The sequence below is a fragment of the Cnephaeus nilssonii genome (assembly GCF_951640355.1).
Source record: "Cnephaeus nilssonii genome assembly, chromosome: 4".
Taxonomy (NCBI): Eukaryota; Metazoa; Chordata; class Mammalia; order Chiroptera; family Vespertilionidae; genus Cnephaeus; species Cnephaeus nilssonii.
In genome coordinates, this window is record NC_137075.1 from 63,361,756 (window position 1) to 63,378,846 (window position 17,091).

Sequence of the window (17,091 nt, forward strand, 5' to 3'; positions counted from 1 at the left end):
TAGAGAGTCTGCCCACACACCAAAGGGTTGTGGGTTCTATTCTTGGACCAGTGACCCACTACCCCGGTAGGGGCCCATGCAGAAGGCAACCAATCGATGTGTCTCTTTCACATCAATGTCTCTCTTCTCTCTCTCTCTCCCTCCATCCCTTCCACTCTCTCTAGAAATCAGTGGAAAAAATATCCTCGGGTGAGGATTAACAACAAACAAACAAACAAACAAACAAATAAATGGCTAGGGTTGAACTGCTAAGGGAAGCAATGGGACATGCATGGCCCAAGCCAGACAGCAAGTATGAGACAATATCTGAGTTAAATATCTATATATAAAATATCTATATATATATCTATATATATAAAAAGCCAGTGACCATGACAGCCATAACAACCTTAATGACCAGTTGCTATGACGCCCACTGTGGCCAGCGAACTGCCCAATCAGGGGGTGGGACCTGCCAGCCAACCTCGTGGCCCCTCCCCCTGGCTGGCCAAGCCCCTGATGGGCCCCCACCACCCTGATCGGCCTGCAGCCCCTCCCCCCCGGCCAGCCCTAACCCTGATCGTCCCCTCACCCCAATAGGGGGCAGGGCTGGCTGACCAACCACCCATAATCCCTCCACCAGGCCGTTGGCTCCCGATTGGCACCCCCCCCACCCCATTCAAGGGCGGGGCCAGCCGGCCCACCACCCAAGCCCCTCCCATGGCCGGCCCCGCCCCCAATCAGCCCCCAACCCCAATCGGGGGCAGGGCCTGCTGGCCAATCATCCACGGCCCCTTCCCCCAGCTGGCCCAGCCCGATCTGGACGGGCCGGCCAGCCAACCTCCCGCCATCTCCTCCTCCCAACAGGCCCAGTCCCAATCCACCCCGCTTGGGGCCAGGCTGGCCAAACCCCACCCACGCACGAATTCGTGCACTGGGCCTCTAGTATATATATATATATTCTACTCCACACCAGCAGAATAATGGACTGGCCACAGTTACCTCATGGAAACTCTCCTCAGTGATCCCACTGTCTTCAAGGTGAAGGATGCTATGGAGGGTCTGCACATACAACAGGTCCACCTCCTCTAGATCCTCCAGGGCAAGGGGGACACAGCACAGCTGCTTCCATACCAGAGGGGCCAAGTGCAGGTCCAGAGGCTTCTTTGTGCGAATGGCAACCCCCATTAAAATTCCCAAGAACTTAAACTGCATTAAATGTTCATCAAGACAGGCAGAAGGGTTAAAAAGGAACCTGCACAATTAAAGAAAATATTTCAAATGGAGTTGTCCTCAATTTTATTAGAATAAGTTATCCAACAGCTATAGCATTAGTCTACACCTGCACTGCCCAACATGTGGCCATTTAAATTAATTAAATAAAATTTAAAATTCAGTTCTTCAGCCACTCTAACCACATTTCAAGTGCTCAACAGTTACATGTGGCCTGTAGCTACTGTTCTGGATAGCACAGTGACCACACTTCGAATTGTTTTTTGAAGAACCATAAAAGGGCAAGTAAATGGTCTATTAACCCTTAAGCTATCTACTCCAGGAAGCTCTATTTCTTAAAATCATTTCATTTATCATGTACAAGTGCATGACAAAAGATCCAGAATTCAAGATTTGGCAAATACAAGGATAATATACAATTGCAAATACTAAGTGCTGTGACTTGATAGCATATCAAAGCTTTTATTTTTCTCACAAAAAAGGATGGTAAATATGATGTTACTAGAGACCCGGTGCACGAAATTCGTGCACGGGGGTGGGGGGTGTTCCTCAGTCCAGCCTGCACCCTCTCCAATCTGGGACTCCTCGAGGGATGTTCAACTGCCCATTTACAGAGGGATATTCAACTGCCCGTTTACAGGGATCAGGCCATGGGGGTGTGGTCAGCCTGAGTGAGGGGCTGAGGGCTGTTTGCAGGCTGGCCACACCCCCTTCAGGGTGGGGGTCCCCACTGGGGTGCCTGGCCAGCCTGGGTGAGGGGTGATGGCTTTTTGCAGGCTGGCCAAGCGCCGCAGCGGGGACCCTCACCCCATGGGGGTGTGGCCAGCCTGGGTAAGGGGCTTTTTTTCTTTTCTTTTCTTTTTTTTTTCAGTGCCTCCTTGAGCCGAGGCCAGGGCCAGATGGAAGCAGGTATCTGGGATTTATTTATCTTCTATAATTGAAACTTTGTAGCCTTGAGCGGAGGCCAGGGCCGGCCAGGGCAGACGGGAAGCTTGGCTTCCTCCATCACCAGGGGCAACCCAAGCCTCCTGCTTGCTCCAGCTCTATGGTGGCCACCATTTTAGTTGGGTTAATTTGCATACTCGCTCCTGATTGGCTGGTGGGTGTAGTGGAGTGATGGTTAATTTGCATGTTTCTCTTTTATTAGTGTAGATATGCAATAAATACCAATTATTCAAGGAAAATGATCTTACATATAATATTACATGCAATAAACATTAATATTTCAAGAATAAACGGATTTTAAGTATAATATTACCAAAACTGTACTAATGTATTTATCACAAAAGTTGTAGGAAATATTAAAAATCTGCAAATAACAGGATTACTTCTATTATATTATAGTATATTTTCCCCCCTTTGGCTCTATTTTTGTTTATCAGTTTATGTTGTTCATTATATATACGTTGTTCACTCACAAATAAGTGAGATCATATGATATTTATCTTTCTCCAACTGGCTTATGTCGATTAGCATGATGCTCTCCAGGACAATCCATGCTGTTGCAAATGGTAAGAGTTCCTTCTTTTTTACTGCAGCATAGTATTCCATTGCGGAGATGTACCACAGTTTTCTAAACCACTTATCTACTGATGGGCACTTAGGCTGTTTCCAAATCTTAGCTATTATAAATTGTGCTGCTATGAACATAGGGGTGCATATATCCTTTCTGATTGGTGTTTCTGATTTCTTGGGATATATTCCTATAAGTGGGATTACTGGGTCAAATAGGAGTTCCCTTTTTAATTTTTTGAGGAAAATCCATACTGTTTTCCACAGTGGCTGCACCAGTTTAAAGCTTTTAAATAAACTTTGATGCAGAAAATTTCTTGAAGAGAGTTCATATTGGCCTTCAGAAACACACAAGAAGTCAAGTTCCATGATCAAGTCTGAGTTTCCTCTACCCCTCTATATTATCAGAGTTGGTCCCATACTAAATACCAAATCATGATAAAAGTGCCTCAGTTTTCTTATTTGTGAAAAGAGAATATTAGTAGTTGCTACTCCTTAGGGTTATAATGAGGATTCGGTGGGATAATACATGTAAGGCACTTAGAGCAGTGCCTGGCACACAATAAGCACTCTATAATGTGAGTTGTTGTTATTATTATTGACATTCCATAAACACTTGCTGATTGTCTTACCTGTCCCTATTGTAACCCACTTCTGCAGTAGCATTGGGAGAGGGTATAAGAAGGTCAACAATACCAGTTTCAAGTTCCTGTAGAAGAAAGAAAAATTTTTGAGAAATGAAAATCAAATGCATCAAGAGAATGAACTATATTAAGTATCATACTGAAAAGAGAATATCTGAGAACTTTATAATGGTATGTGACAAACAGCCAACTCTCTCTGATTGATTTATCAGAAAAATCCTAATACCACGCAAAGCTGAAAGGGTCAGAGCTGATCTGGAAGCAAAGCTGCCACTGTAGATCTTAAATAAGAAGTCATCCAAACACTTCACACTTGCTTTTCTACTTCACCTGGAGCCTGGCAGTTCTAAAAGCACCAGAGTAAGTCAGAGCACATGAGTTATCCTGGATTTGTCTTTTACATAAATATAAATATAAATATAAATATAAATATAAATGTAAGTGTCAATGCCAATGTCAATGTCAATGTCAATATAAATATGTGTCACTATTGTTTTCCCTGCCAGTATTATAGCACAACAGACAATGAATCAATGGGAGATGGCTAAGCACTGACATTTATTCAATAAGGTATCTTCATAAAGCATTTCACAAACCCTTACTATAATTCACCTATACAACCATTAACAGCATGACTTTATATAAGGTTCACAAATGCATCGTTGCTACATATATAAAAACACTAGAGCCCTAGCCAGTTTGGCTCAGTGGATATAGCATCAGCCTGCAGACTGAAGGGTCCCAGGTTCGATTCCGGTCAAGGGGACGTACCTTGGTTGCGGGCACATCCCCAGTAGGGGGTGTGCAGGAGGCAGCTGATCGATGTTTCTAACTCTCTATCCCTCTCCCTTCCTTTCTGTAAAAAATTAATAAAATATATTTAAAAAACAAAACAAAAACAAAAACAACACTAGAGGCCCGGTGCATGAAAAGTCATGCACTGGGGGTGGGAGTGGCCCATCAGCCTGGCCTACACCCTCTCGCAGTCCGGGACGCCTTGGAATATGTCCACCTGCCGGCTTAGGCCCGCTCCCCAGGGGATAAGGCCTAAGCTGGCAGTCAGACATCCCTTTGGCAGCCTGGGAGCCCTCAGGGGATGTCTGACTGACAGCAGTTGGACATCCTTAGCGCTGCTGAGGAGGCGAGAGGCTCCCTCCACCGCTGCTGCACTCGCAGCCGTCAGCCCGGCTTGTGGCTGAGCGGAGCTCCCCGCCCCGCGCCCCCCCCCCCGCCCCTTGGGAGCGCACTGACCACCAGGGGGCAGCTCTTGCGTTGAGCGTCTGGCCCCCGGTAGTCAGTGAGCATCATAGTGACTGGTCGTTCCACCATTAGGGTCAATTTGCATATTACCCTGTTATTATATAGGATGGCTGGCAGAGTAAATACTGGAAACAACAGAATGGCCAACACCTGAGTGGACAACTCAGCAGGGGACACTGAATGAATATACCTGGCACATCTCTGTGATTGTGTCATCAAACACTCCTCCAGCATCATCAGCCCCTTCTCCAACAAGCTTAACCTTCCACGCTCTGGAGGGCAGACGAAGGTCTGATGCATTCAGTTTAACTACTTGTCTTGCTATTTGGACAAAGATGGGCTTACACTTTCGTCCTCTTTAAAAGAAAGGGAAAACAGAATAAAATACAACTCTCACCAACTTCGCAAATCACCACAAATGTCACTTGAAGATATCTTCCCATTCGTGAATGAACAGGCCCGTTTAACAACAGTCAAACACTGTGCTAGGCCCACGATAGCCACATTGGGTACTTATGTAAGCACTGTTACTGTCCTATTTTACAATGAGGAAGCTAAGGCTCACAGAGATTAGTTAGTGATGTTCATGTAAAAAAATGCTAACTAGTTAGTGAAACATACACACATACGCTAACCTGGTTGATATCCTCTTTACTGTAATTTGAGGTCCATAGTTTTTGCCTTGAACCATGGTTTTTCCTATGGAGCGCACCATGGGGAGGGTGTAGACTCTTGGGGCTAACAAAGGCCGAAGCTGTCCCTGCACAATGCCCCATGTTCCAGCATTATAATGAGATGTACTGTTCTGTAACAGAAAGTAAGCTTATCAGAAATGGTATACTCTAAGGCTTAAAAGAAATAACACTTGTCATTTTTAGAATACAGTTTTTTTTAATGAGTAACTATTAATCACTTAAAAAATTTTTTTCTGATAAAATATGATTATTATTTTTAAAAACTTGAAAAGGACACATACATGTAGAAACAAATAAAATCACCTGTCATCCTACCATATGGAGATGGTCCCATTAACACTTGGATCTATTTCTTCCATGTTATGTATGCGTACATTTTTCACATTGTTGAAATCATGCTGTTTATATAATTTTCCACTGCTTTTCTCACCTAACTTTATATCATTAAACATTTCCACACTAATTACAGTTTGTTGACACTTTGTTTAGTGCACACAACATTCCATATCCTGACTGGTTATTTACTTCTAACAATGATTTGTCAAATCTCTCATCTGCCCCATGACTGGCTCCCCAAAAGATTTTTGATGAACAGTTTTATAAAATGATATACATTTTACTATGCCTATACATTAAACAAACAAACATAGCCAGCTTGCTTTCCTTCTATATTTCTAGACTATTTCATAAATATAGTCAAATCATCCTAATTTACTTTAACTTCCCCATCTCCCATTCCATAGGGCCCAGAATGCACATTTGTAAGAGCAAAAAGTCTCCTAAATGCTGTGGGATGCATTTATGTACAGCCATAATTGGTATTAACAGCTTTATGTGCTTAAATTTTTAAATCATATAATAAACTTTATAGAAAATATATGCTTAACCATTCATTCTTCCTTGAGGTTTAGATAAACCAAAACAAACAGAAAAACACTTTGTGTCTAGTATGATTACCAATATCTGGTCTGTCACTAAGCCAACAATAAAATGGAAACAGAATTGTTGCCTTTTCTACATCTCTCAGGTGCTAAGCGTAATAAAAAGCATTGGCCATGAAATAATTTTTCAAAGGCTGAGAGAAAGGCCCGGGCATAGTGAGCATATCATGCGTGCTGGTTCCCAAGCCAGCATGTTACCTGGTTGTTGGGGCTGAGGTTCAGTAACCTCCAAGATGAGTACATGAGGTCCGAGAAGTGGTAAAGCAGCCGCAGCCTGGCCCTCGCGGTGTGAATGCTCACCTCCCTCAGTGCCCCGTACTGGGGGGGCACTGCATCGGGCAGGCCCAGCTGCAGAGGCACTGACACACCTGCTCAGAAAGCAAATGAACACTTATAAAGGAAAATGCATTGCCTGCATTTTCAGTATTTTGAAAAATTTCAAACACACAGAAAGTGTACAATGAACATTCATTCCTACCACTTAAATTCTATAATTAATATTTTGCTATATTTGCTATATCACATATTTATCAATTTCTCTGTCAATTAATCTTAATTTATGATGAACTTGTACTGGTTTATAAAACTTTTTATTTATCATTATGGACACTTGTTTTATTTCTCCTTTAATTTAGTTACCCATTGAATATGGGACTGAAACAGTTCCTTCACAAATAAGCATTTTATTTTTCTTTATATATTTTTGTAGATCTATAAGAATTTCATAATAAATTAAAAATAAAACCCAAATTCTTCCTTTCATACTCAATAAATGTCATATTCAAAATAACATAAGGTATGGGCCAAGACCAGGCAAGAAGTTCTGGGAAAATGAAAATGGGCAATTTAGCAGAGCCACCTCCCACACTTACTAGGGATCTGACAGAAAGTGACTATGACAGAATGAAAGATATAGGTGCATGACTCATAGAACCTTTTTACTGCAAGAATAAGAGCTTTGTAGAAGCAAAGACTACCAGGACTGTATCTATGGTTATCCTCTAATAAAAATGCACAAAAAGTAGAAACAAGAGACTCATCTTATTTGAGTTTCCTATAAATAAAGATTTGTAGAGCTCAATTCCTAGAGGTATTTTACTATTATTAATAAAAGCTAACATTTATTGAGTATTTTTATGTGTCTGGCACTATTCTAAGAGCCAGGAATTGGTTCATTTACTCCTATAGCTCTTTATAATAGGTGCTATTATTACCCTCATTTTATAAACAAGAAAATCGAGTCTCAAGGTCACTCAGCTCATAAATGGAAGAGTCAGGATTCAACCCAGGCAGTGTGGTTAGAGTGTCTGAACCTTAAACCACCACACGTGTAGCCTCTGTCCTGAAGTGGGAGGGAAATCCCTCTGGAAGATGCAGAAGCCCCAAGTACCTAAAACTGTCAGTGCATGGGCAGTACTGCTCATTCTGGATCCTGTTAATCAGAAACTGCCTCCTGCTTGTTTGGAATCTACTTGGTAGTACTGCCTTGTTCTCTTAGGGTATATCTAAGAAAAAATACCCATGGGAGTCTTTCCTACGGGCCTGTGGCTAAGTAGAGATGTTAGCAAAAAAGGAAGAGAATGCTGAGTTCTCAGGCACAAGGTCACTTCAGAGAAATTCTAGTGCCTTAGACAACAGAGGATGGTAAAAAGAGAGGGCTTGAGGACCTGGGAAAGAAATAGTACAGATTTAAAGAAATGCGTAAGAGTGATAAATGTCACACTTAAGGTAATAGTTACATTTGTGGGGAATGGAAGATGGGTCTAATTGGGAGAGTACACAGTTGGACGTTAAGTACACAAATATGCATTTTATTTTTTTTATATATTTTTGTAGATCTGTAAGGATTTCATAATAAATTAAAAACAAAACAACAAAAAGGCAAAAATAGCCCATCAGTCCTGCTACATCCTGAGTAAAATGGCAACAATAGGCCTTACCTACAATTCATCATTTTTTAATATATAAAAACACATTAGTTGCTGCTCTAAAACTATTTTTGCTTAAGTGATATGCTTTCCTCTTTTGGGGGTGCAGAGAGGAACTGCTTCATAAAGAAGTTGCAGAAGAACGTCTTACTGTGAAAGTACTTACAGTGCTGGTAGCACAAAAAGTGCTTTGGTTTGTGGGGGAAGGTTTGATGGTTTCAGAACCATGTCTGGATGCAGACTGAAACTGGCAAGCAGAGAGTACAGCTGGGTACTGCTGAAAGAGAAGCTGCAGGCGCATGGATATTTCATCCCTCACCTGGTGCTCTTGGTGGGACAGGCGGCGCTGTCCATGCAGCACTGTGGCAGCGGCCAGCTGAGATCTGCCGAACATTTTTCCCTTGCAAAACTGTAACCAGGGTCGGTTCTCGAACGTGGTTGGTGTGGCCTAGGCCAAGCTGGAGTAAATTACAAATACACGGAGATTCAATTAGAAAGAGGAAGAGAGGAAGCCAAGATGATGAAATCTGTCTTAGAAGTAGCAGGTCTAAATAGGTTAATATCTGTACCAAGCCACAGCATCAAAATAAAGAAATTAATTCTGATTTTCTCTATCAGAATGGTCCTCAGAGCTTAGACTGTCTCCTAAAAACTAAGATACAACAAAGCCATTCCCAATCTAGCAGAGAGTCTTAATAACTGGACACATCCTTGGATTCCACTTCTGGAGAGGAAATGAATTCTTAGAAAGTTTAAAAGATAACAGTGATCCATAGAGCTTTTACTTAAAACACATTTATTTCTTGATTTTTAACATAGTTACAGAAGCAGATTCTCTCCTCCAGATCTCTATTCTTAGGGTCTGACTGTTCTCAGGGTCTCCTCCAGATCTCTGTTTTCCGGTTCAATTACAGGTGAGGACACATACCTGGGTTTTGGGCCCGATCCCCAGTAGGGGGTATGCAGGAGGCAGCCAACTGATGGTTTTCTCTCATCAATGTTTCCCTCTCTCTTCCAGATTTCTGTTCTTAGGGTGTCTCTCAAGTCAATAAAGACATATTAAAAAAAACACACAACACTCAGTGTTTCAGCAGCTAAGCACCACAACATCATTAAACAGGACCATGTCAAGGCCCTGTCAGGGACCTGCCAAAAGTGTCCTCAACGTCAATTTTCCTCCATTCAGACAATATGCAACCACAATGATAAGCAGCTTCCTGATCTGCTAAGACACTGGTAAGAAGACAACAGGGCCAAAATGGATAATACTGGACCTTGAACTTGAGGGCACCTGAGTACCTACTCTAGTGGCAGCCAAACCCAGAGGACTTATAGAGGAAGGCAATGTGGCTCTGCAGTAGCAGGCATCTCAGACATCTCCTACCAAAGTCCCTCCCTCTTCCATATATAGGGTAGGCTAAACCCATCAACCGCGAATCTTTCCTCAACCTCTTAGAGGCTCAGTTCATTCCTCTGTATAATGGGGGTGACAAGACCTCCTGCACAAACACAAATGTACTTTGCACACTATCATATTATAAAATATAGAAGTATTGTTGTCTCATTCTTTCCATCAACTGGTGTTCCTAGTACCTAATCTCACATATTACTTAGTAGAAATGATGATGACAGTACTGAATACTTATAAAGTGCTGCTTACTATGTGCCAGGCACCTATCAATATGTGTAAACACATACATATATTCAGTTAATCCCCTTAATCTTTTTGCTGTGATTTTTTAAAAGCCATGGTTATAGCCCTGGCCTGTGTGACTCGGTTGAGCGTTGTCCCATGCACCAAGAGGTCACCGGTTCAATTCCAGGTCAGGACATATGCCTGGGTTTCAGACTTGATCCCCAGTAGGGAGCACGCAGGAGGCAGCCAATTGATGGATCTCTCTCATCAGTGTTCCCTCCCCTCTCAAATCAATAAAAACTTATTTTAAAAAAACACACCAAAAAATCCCATCATAGTATAATACTTGGCCACGATCAAGAGAGAGAGATAGAGACTCACAAAGCAATCAGTCCTGTGGCAGAGTGATGTGCTTGAGGCACTGTGGTAGACATTATGAGGTTCTTAGCTTATCTCTTACCCAACTGAAGGATGTTCAGTTCTCTAGAATGTGAGGGCAGCAAGCAAGATAAATATGTACCTGTCCTTCTGAATTGCTCCCCCAGGCATATATATCTCCTGTTGATGTCAAAGCAAGTGTGTGCTCAGCTCCAACTGCCACGTCTTCGATGACCACTCCAGCCAGGACAGGGACTTGCTGTGGCCGATTGTGATTGCGAGCACGACCCTCTGGCAAGCCTATCAAGCGATCTGAGAAAAAACAGCAAAGAGGAAGTTTATGGATGGCACATCAGAGTCCTTTTATGTTTTTCTAAGGAATCATTTAATTTTTATGGTGGAATGGCAATGAAATATTTAACTCACTGGGGCCAAAGCTGCTATTCTGGTAAAAAGTTTGAAACTGTTTCCTCGTAAAATGTCACAGACTCCTTATTAATAAAAATAAAAATAAATCTAAAATCAGTAGCTTCTTTCAAACCAAGAGGCACTCCAGTGTCCCCATATTTGAGGGGATTGGTACATAATTCACAAAGGCCCTAAAGTTTTTGCATTCTAAGAAAATATGTCTTGTCCTCAAACTTCCAGCCAACCTCTCCCCTTACCTTTGCTGCCACACTTCTAGAAAGAGCAGGCCAGTCCCTGTTTCTCCATGTCCTCTAGGCCTGTCTGGCTTGGGCACTGTCTACAACTTAACTTCTACTGTTACTACTGTACTGAAAATGTACTCTCCAAAGCAGTAAGTAACTTCTGCCTACTGCAGCAGGTTCTTCTCAGGCTCCAGCCAACAGAGCCCACAAAACTTTCTGATAACATGGTTCCTTCTGCCCCTCAAAATTTGAACCTTGAGCCTATGAATTCATAAGACCTGAACCCCCAGTCCCTGGAAGGACTAGAGAGTGAGGCAGGATCCAGAGGCACTCTGGTGGTCAGGGCAGTGTTCGTGGCAGCACGGTGAAGGCAGCAAAAAAGGAAGGGAAGGGCCTTGCAGGAACCCTTCTAGCAAGAGTGAAGGCTTGGCATGAGGGGCCATCAGTGGGGAGGAGAGTGTCTTTATGACCAAGTTCACAGAGAGGAACAGGAAAGTAGCTACTGAATGAAGGTCATAGACCCACTTATCACCCAGAACAAAAAATGACTCAATTTAGAGCACTTTCTCTAAAACTTGAAGGCAAATGTTTCTATAATATATGTGTACACAAAACAAGCAATGCAATGCCTAGAAAATGCCTTACCTTGACCAAAGGTATACACTTGACCATCTTTGGTCAATGCAACAGAAAACTGAGTTCCACAAGCAACCTTCTTAATTCCAATTCCACAAAGAACATCAACTTTCTGCAAAATAACAGGTGTAAGGCACACTTTAAAAAGGAAAAGAAAATACTCTTGAATTTGCCTACTGGCATGTATACATTCAAGAATTATCTTCCAATAAAAACACTAACAGTTAATTACCTGTTGCCACTCAAACCCACACTCCTAAATGTTATTTTCCCACATTGTTCTGCAAACTATCTGAATTTGGGGGAGGAAGTGCGCAAGGGCATTTGGCAAAACCCCCCAGAATCTCATGTGAAGTGGAAGCATTCCTCTGGATGACCTGCGGCCCTTTGAAGACTCCTGTAAGACATGGGCTGCTCCCTGCAGACTTCTGCTTTCAGAGGCAGCAGTAACTGCTTCAATGTTCCCCAGAGAGGGACTTCCCGGTTTTGTGAATCCCTGGCTGAATCCTGTCTAACTTTCTGGATGTCACAGACTATATATGATGGTGAATCTGGAGATGAATATAAACTGAGTATTTGTAAATCATGCTGCTTGTTAAAAATGTTAGGAAAACCCACATAAAAGAATTATGTAAGAGGTCTTCTGCAGAGCCAAGAAACCTTTTATAATGTAAATAAGAGCTTCTAATTTATTTGTTTATGCACTCAAATTTTCTTTTTATTACTTCTTAAACAGAGGTGCGCATCTGTATAATTCAGTGGTAACAATAAACTGATCATGGCAGCTATAAGACAGTTCCTGGTTCCCTCCATAAAACACCCTGGAGATATGTTTATACTATTTTTTCTTTTCCTGGAAGGTGTTCAGCCATGTACAGAGATAGACACTTACCTTTGCAGAATTTTTACATCCAGTTTAACTATTAATGGCTTATTTAAAATCAAGCTGTAGAATGTAGAACATTTAAGAATAAGCAACAGAAGCTTCTAAACTTCATTATGAATTACCATAAATGCTAAATTTAAATTATTCCCAACTAAAAAGAAGGAATGACATAGACAAAAACTATGTTGTTTGAAACACTAACGATAACACTGACCTGAGGTGAAGATTTTGCAGTGGAATTTCCTAAGCCTAGTTTTCCATAGTCACCATCTCCAAAAGCCCACACCATGGAGCCATCTGCTGATACTGCCAAAGTGTGGTTTAAGCCACAAGCCACCTGGAGAAATAACAGAGTGTTCAGTGAGGCAAATCATAATACCTAAAACACATACCCATTCCTGGGACCCTTTCCTCCACTTTAGAGGAAAACTTGGCTATGTTTCTAAAGATTTTTATTGATTTCAGGGCCTTCTACATATGTTAAAAATAATAGCGTCCATAAGAAATAATTCCTAATGTCCACAAAGAAAAAAATAACATTTTTCTTCAAAGGAAATTCTTCAAATATCTGTGGGTAACTCAGAATCAGAGAGCACAAAAGATAGGGGAAAAGAACATATAACTCAAAAATACTCATTCATACCAGAGAAATCTAAGGAATAATATAGAAAAAGATAAAAAATATCTTATCTCCTTATAAAAAGGAAGTCTCAATGTGCCTACTAGCATGTATAAACTCAAGAATTATCCTATATTTTAAAAGCCTAAATGCTAATGATATGCTAAGGCCACTCAACCGCTCGCTATGATGTGCACTGACCACCAGGGGGCAGACACTCCGACTGGTAGGTGAGCTTGCTGCTGGGGTCCGGCCGATCCCGAGTGAGTGAGACAGGCCGGACATACCCTGGAGCCCTCCCGCAGTCCCTCCCTGGCTGGCCAACCTCCCACCTTCCTCCCCGGCCCCAATCGTGCACTGGTAGGGTCCCTTGGCCTGGCCTGCGCCATCTTGCAATCTGGGACCCCTCGGGGGGATGTCAGAGAGCCGATTTCAGCCCAATCACGCAGGCCAGGCCGAGGGACCCCACTGGTGCACGAATTCGTGCACCGGGCCTCTAGTCTTCCAATAAAAATACTAACAGTTATAGGACAAGAACAATTATTGCTTAAGAGCAAGTAGTAGCTATCAGCGATGCTGCAGTTCAGCCATCCACTTCCAGCCTATTGGATGGGAGTCACAAAAGTTTGTACTGTTTAACAATTTTATATCAAGTTGTATTAGTTCTTTATGGAGGGGGTTTTAAAATATGCACATCCTGAATTAATGTGGAATGAAATATGACAAGCAAACTTATATGACAAACAAACTGAAACTGACTTAAAATGTGAATTTTCACACGGGAAAAAAACCATGAAAAATAATCAAGCAAGCCAAGCAAAATGTGCATGAAGTTAAATATAAATGGTGACTTCTTTCTTCCTGAAAGGACAGTGTCTAAGAGCATGCAGAGCACATAAGCAACTATGATCTGACAGAACATATCATTGACTTATTCCGTGCCTGTCCAATCTGATACCCCTCCAGTGCAGTCACTCTCTCTGGAAGCTTTTTATTAGAGGTGTTTCCAAGACCCAGACGACCATAGTCACCATTCCCAAAGGTAAACAGTTTGCCATCTGAAGTTACCACTGCTGAGTGCTTGAAGCCACAAGACATCTATAGATAAACAAGGAGAAAAACAATTTATTAAGAGGGGATACTAAGAAAAAAAGAAGTCCGTCAATTTTGGTTATTAGTATAGTAATAAATTTCATTGATAAATCAGGATCTTCAAGACTGGTATGCTCTACCTGACCAAATGGCCCTTCTGCTCCCCTAAGTCTGATCTACTTCATCATCCTCAGGAAGACCAAGATAAACTGCATACCCTGGAAGAACTGTTGCTACTCTTGACCTGTGTACAGATGACCTAGACTACATGAAATGACTGGGGATATTCTCTGTTAACTCAAAACGTGGTACACAATTTTACAGTATTATTTTAGATCACTAATTGATTTTCCAGAAATGTGTATTAACTCAGCCTTTGTAACAATGATGATAGGTTGAAAGCAAAGTTTTCCATTTATTCGTGTATTAAGTACTGTGGGGCAAGAGCTAAACCCCATAATGCTTCCTCTAAGGACCTGCAGCACCCTAGCCTGGGCCAAGCAGCTGGCTCAAGAAAAAGAGTCCATTCTAACATCAAAGCCCATTCAAATGTCTGACAAGCACAAGAAGTGAATGAATTATCTCATTTTCTATTTTCTAAAAGGAATGGATCTCTTATAATGATTGTGTAATAGATTTTTACTATTATTTCCCATTACCTGAATTTGATTGGAAAACTAGTATGTTTACGTTTAAGGCCAAACTTATCCATGTCGTGCCTGACCTGCACCACTTCTTCTCCTTGTAAGGCCTCAATCTGCCTGGGTCGCCGCTGCCTGTCGCTGTTCCCATGGCCGAGTTTGCCATAATCACCATCTCCCCAGCTAAAGACCTCACCACTCTCAGTCAGGGCCATGGAGTGCCCATCAGAACCACAGGAAGTCACTAGCTGCGTCACCACAAAGCCTGGAACAGAGCAGAAACCCAGCAAGAGTTTTACTGTGTTAAAACTCCCCTCTTTACATGCAGCTGCCACAGAATATTCTCAAAATTGAAATATAACAAAATAGTACTACAGAAATAAAAATAATTTCTTAATTTTAAATCAAATTTGCAGAAACAGCCTAACAAATTGGGAGCAGTCACACTAAACAATAATGTGACAAGGAAGAGGATGGTTACAGCAGCAGTTATAGTCATTAAGGACTATGTTCTAGCTACTTCTATAAATGCTTTACATGAAGTATCTCATTTTCTATTTTTACTTAGAACCTGAGACAGATATTATCATTATCACTTTGACAATTGGGGAAACCAAGTTACAAAGAGGTCTATTAACTTGTGTAAGGTCCCAGAGGTAGGGTAGTAGAATCAGATAGGAACCCAGCCAGCCCTCCCATTCTCACTACTGTCCTCTTCACACTAGGATCTCAGGGAAGAGAACTCAGAGCTAATCAGGAATTGGTTCTGAACTCCTTGTTACTTGTATGTTTTTACTTAAAAAAATCCTCCTTTTCTCTTTTTGTAGGCTTCAAAGTCAAAGTTAAGGAACAAGCCAGGGTCTCTTGCAGTGGTTTCTCCAGAGATATTCTTTTTCCAAGTCACAGATAACTTTGACAGAGATATCCTTTAAAGTCTTTAGTACATATCCATGTAAACAGATTTTTAATTTTAATGAAGCACATGCATGATTGCTACTGCTATTAATAGTTGCCTAATTACAATTTTGCACTTTTAAAGAATTTTATATTCCTCAGTGGGTCTTGAAACAGTTATTTATACCACTAAATTCGAGCATTGCTATAAGTAACTTGCAAAATAATATTGTCTAAAATATGAAAATTAAGGCTGTATATGTCTAAACAAGAACTTCAATATATGACTATCGAGCAAAGGTTTGAGATGAGTTCCAATATAAGCAAACATTCCTATAGTTAGGCCATCATTTCTGATCAGCTTTTAATTGAGCATAACTTTACCTTGTAAGGCTGAAATAACTGTCAGCACATGAAGGTCATCTGAATTTCCTTGTCCTAATCTGCCGTAACTTCCTTCCCCACAAGCCAACACTGTGCCATTGGCCTGGATGACAAAGGTACAATTCTGACCACATATGACCTAGTATAAAAACATATAACTAAATATATTATCCTTTATTATATAGCTTTAACATGCAAATATTCAAAATGATTCCATGTATACCTAAGATACCTTCATCAATTTTGTTACCTTTTTACTCCAGGGGTTAATGTGACTTTGGCTTCCTATAAGCTCTTGATTAATATAAAACTGCTTACTTAATTAAGAAATGTATGAGGCTCATTTGACTATTTAATATATTTAAGATAGTTTAAAATAGTTTCAGCCAATTGTGCAAAGTTCAAATAATAACCTTAACAAAAAATCGATAAAAGGAGGAGGAAAGGATGATGGGGAAATAGTAAAGACAGGGCTACAGGTCAGCAAAAGGCAGAAACTGGAAAGGATATATAGGAGAAAGAAGAGTGCCTTAATGAGGTAGAGAAGAACAAAAGAGAAAGCAGTTGCCTCAAGAAGAGTTTGGAGCCCTGTCTGGTGAGATCAGTGGTTAGAGCATTAGCCCAGGCACTGAAGGGTCACGGGTTCGATTCCCAGTCAAGGGCATACCTGTGTTGGGAGGTTTACTCCTCACCCCAGTTGGGGAGTATGAGGAAGGCAACCAATCGATGTGTCTCTCTCTCTCATTGATGTCTCTCTCTCTCTTTCTTTCTGTCTCCCCTTCCCTCCCTTCCACTTTCTCTGAAAAACAATGGAAAAAATTTCCTCAGGTGAGGATTAAAAAAAAAAAAAAAAAAGGTTTGGAAATATAGTACACAATTATTAGAAGAGGGAAGGAGTGTCAATTAAATCCAGCTAAAGACCTTAGTAATTCTATAGATGCAAAGAGAGAATCAATAATTAGGATTATCTTAATTTCTAGAAATATATAGTGATCAGGCTTAATAAATCAAGATGTCAATTCACTACACACGAAAGCAAGAAAAATTTAGAAATTTATTAACAAAACTTAAGTCTGAAAAAAA

General features: G+C 41.2%; 1 protein-coding gene across 1 annotated transcript in view; it reads right to left on the reverse strand.

Annotated features, from left to right (window-relative positions):
* HERC1 (HECT and RLD domain containing E3 ubiquitin protein ligase family member 1) overlaps window positions 1–17,091 on the reverse strand; it is a 174,190-nt gene that overhangs the window by 7,522 nt on the left and 149,577 nt on the right. The window contains exons 64-75 of the mRNA XM_079769878.1: window positions 16,009–16,147; window positions 14,814–14,995; window positions 13,940–14,095; window positions 12,593–12,715; window positions 11,502–11,604; window positions 10,349–10,518; window positions 8,512–8,650; window positions 6,463–6,632; window positions 5,264–5,433; window positions 4,819–4,984; window positions 3,357–3,433; window positions 982–1,234 (exon numbers count right to left, since the gene is read on the reverse strand). Of these exons, the coding sequence (XP_079626004.1) occupies window positions 982–1,234; window positions 3,357–3,433; window positions 4,819–4,984; window positions 5,264–5,433; window positions 6,463–6,632; window positions 8,512–8,650; window positions 10,349–10,518; window positions 11,502–11,604; window positions 12,593–12,715; window positions 13,940–14,095; window positions 14,814–14,995; window positions 16,009–16,147 (1,848 nt within the window). The remainder of the gene's footprint in view (window positions 1–981; window positions 1,235–3,356; window positions 3,434–4,818; window positions 4,985–5,263; window positions 5,434–6,462; window positions 6,633–8,511; window positions 8,651–10,348; window positions 10,519–11,501; window positions 11,605–12,592; window positions 12,716–13,939; window positions 14,096–14,813; window positions 14,996–16,008; window positions 16,148–17,091) is intronic.